General features: G+C 40.2%; 1 protein-coding gene across 1 annotated transcript; it reads left to right on the forward strand.

The window, feature by feature from the left end:
* The first annotated feature begins 414 nt into the window (after positions 1–414).
* Positions 415–1,276, forward strand: LOC131864269 (agmatine hydroxycinnamoyltransferase 1-like). The gene is made up of 2 exons (XM_059215199.1): positions 415–702; positions 800–1,276. The coding sequence occupies exons 1-2, from the start codon at positions 415–417 to the stop codon at positions 1,274–1,276; spliced, it is 765 nt and encodes a 254-aa protein (XP_059071182.1).
* The last annotated feature ends 272 nt before the right edge of the window (positions 1,277–1,548 follow it).

Consider the following 1,548-nt stretch of genomic DNA (forward strand, 5'->3'; position numbering starts at 1 on the left):
GGAATGCTAACTTATTTGGAAATAATTAGCTGAGTGGATTGTTCAGCCAGAAAATCTATTTAAAAAACGCACAAATTGCAGAATCATACCCAGTGGATAGCGTGGTAGCAGAGCCATTGGAGGCTTCAACGGTCTGTTGATAAGGCATAGCTATCTTATCAGACACGTCGATCTTTCTTTAATATTTACAGTTGCGATTGCCCAAGTATATAAAGAGCTTGCTATCCCTTAAGAAATCCTTCATTGTGAAAGCACAATACAAGACATTGCATTTGCATTATAGAGAAAGAGAGAAGAGGGAGAGAGAAAAGAATGAAAGTGTTGAGAGGCGAAGGTGTGTAGATCAAACCCTGTGCGGGTAAAGATCATCGTGAGCTTGTTGAACTGAACAATCTGGATCTAGTTGCATATCCAATGTACAACAAGGTGGTGTATGCTTTCGAAGCTCCGACCCCTAGCTCAGAGGTGTTGAAGGAAGGACTGGCCAAAGTTCTGGCGGAGTTCAGAGAATGGGCAGGGCGATACACCAAAGAAACAGCGAGTGGGTGCCTTGGCATCAATCTGAATGACGAGGGTGTGCTTGTCATAGAAGCCGATGTAGATGGAACAATAGCAGATGCAATGCCCTTCGATCCCTTTTCATTCCTCCTTGAGTTGGTGCCACCCACATCCACCGTGGTCAATGAGCTCTTACTCATGCAGGTATGATAACCCTTAGAAGAAAACTAATTTTACTCATGGAGGTATTGTAAGACTTGTTTTAGTTATTTTTTATAACTAACAAGATTTGTTTATGTAGTTTACTCGATTTACTTGTGGAGGCTTGGTGATAGGCCTAGCTAGTCATCATCATGTTGCAGACGGACAAGCAGCTACATTTTTCATGAATTCGTGGGGGAAAATAATTAGAGGAGAGAGTATTCTACCTCCAGTACATGACCGATCTTTATTAAAAGCAAGAGATCCTCCCCAGCCATGTTTTGATCATTATGAATATAATACTATATTTGATGAGCACTCCCCAATAACGTCCAGTCTAACGGCAAAGAAGTTTCATTTTGATGCAATATTTTTACAAGAACTCAAGTCAAAGGTAAATGGATCTGATAAATCAAGAAAACCCTATACGACTTTTGAAATCCTTGTTGCCCATATGTGGAAATGCATTACAAAATCTCGAGGCCTTCATGGAGATGTGCAAACAAAAGCTAGCATTCCAGTGGGTGGAAGAAACAGGTTGAATCGTCCCTTCCCTGAAGAATACTTTGGTCACTAATACATTTAGCCTAAAATTTCGATGTAGGTTTCCAACGGAGAAGGTATATTGTGATCAAACTTGATTTTTTTTTGAAAAAATGCCCGATTTCATTGGAATTCCGACGATAATGCAACATTTGGTTTCGATGGAGAAGGAATTGGCAATGACATTAGGCTTTTTTAGAAAAAGTGCCCGCGTTCGTCGAAATTCCGACGACTGCGTGCATTACTTAAAAAAAAAAGAAAAGACCAAGTCATTTCATAAATCCCACCTTTTTACAAAATCTCGGC

Source organism: Cryptomeria japonica, unplaced genomic scaffold (assembly GCF_030272615.1).
Source record: "Cryptomeria japonica unplaced genomic scaffold, Sugi_1.0 HiC_scaffold_81, whole genome shotgun sequence".
In the NCBI taxonomy this organism is placed as follows: Eukaryota; Viridiplantae; Streptophyta; class Pinopsida; order Cupressales; family Cupressaceae; genus Cryptomeria; species Cryptomeria japonica.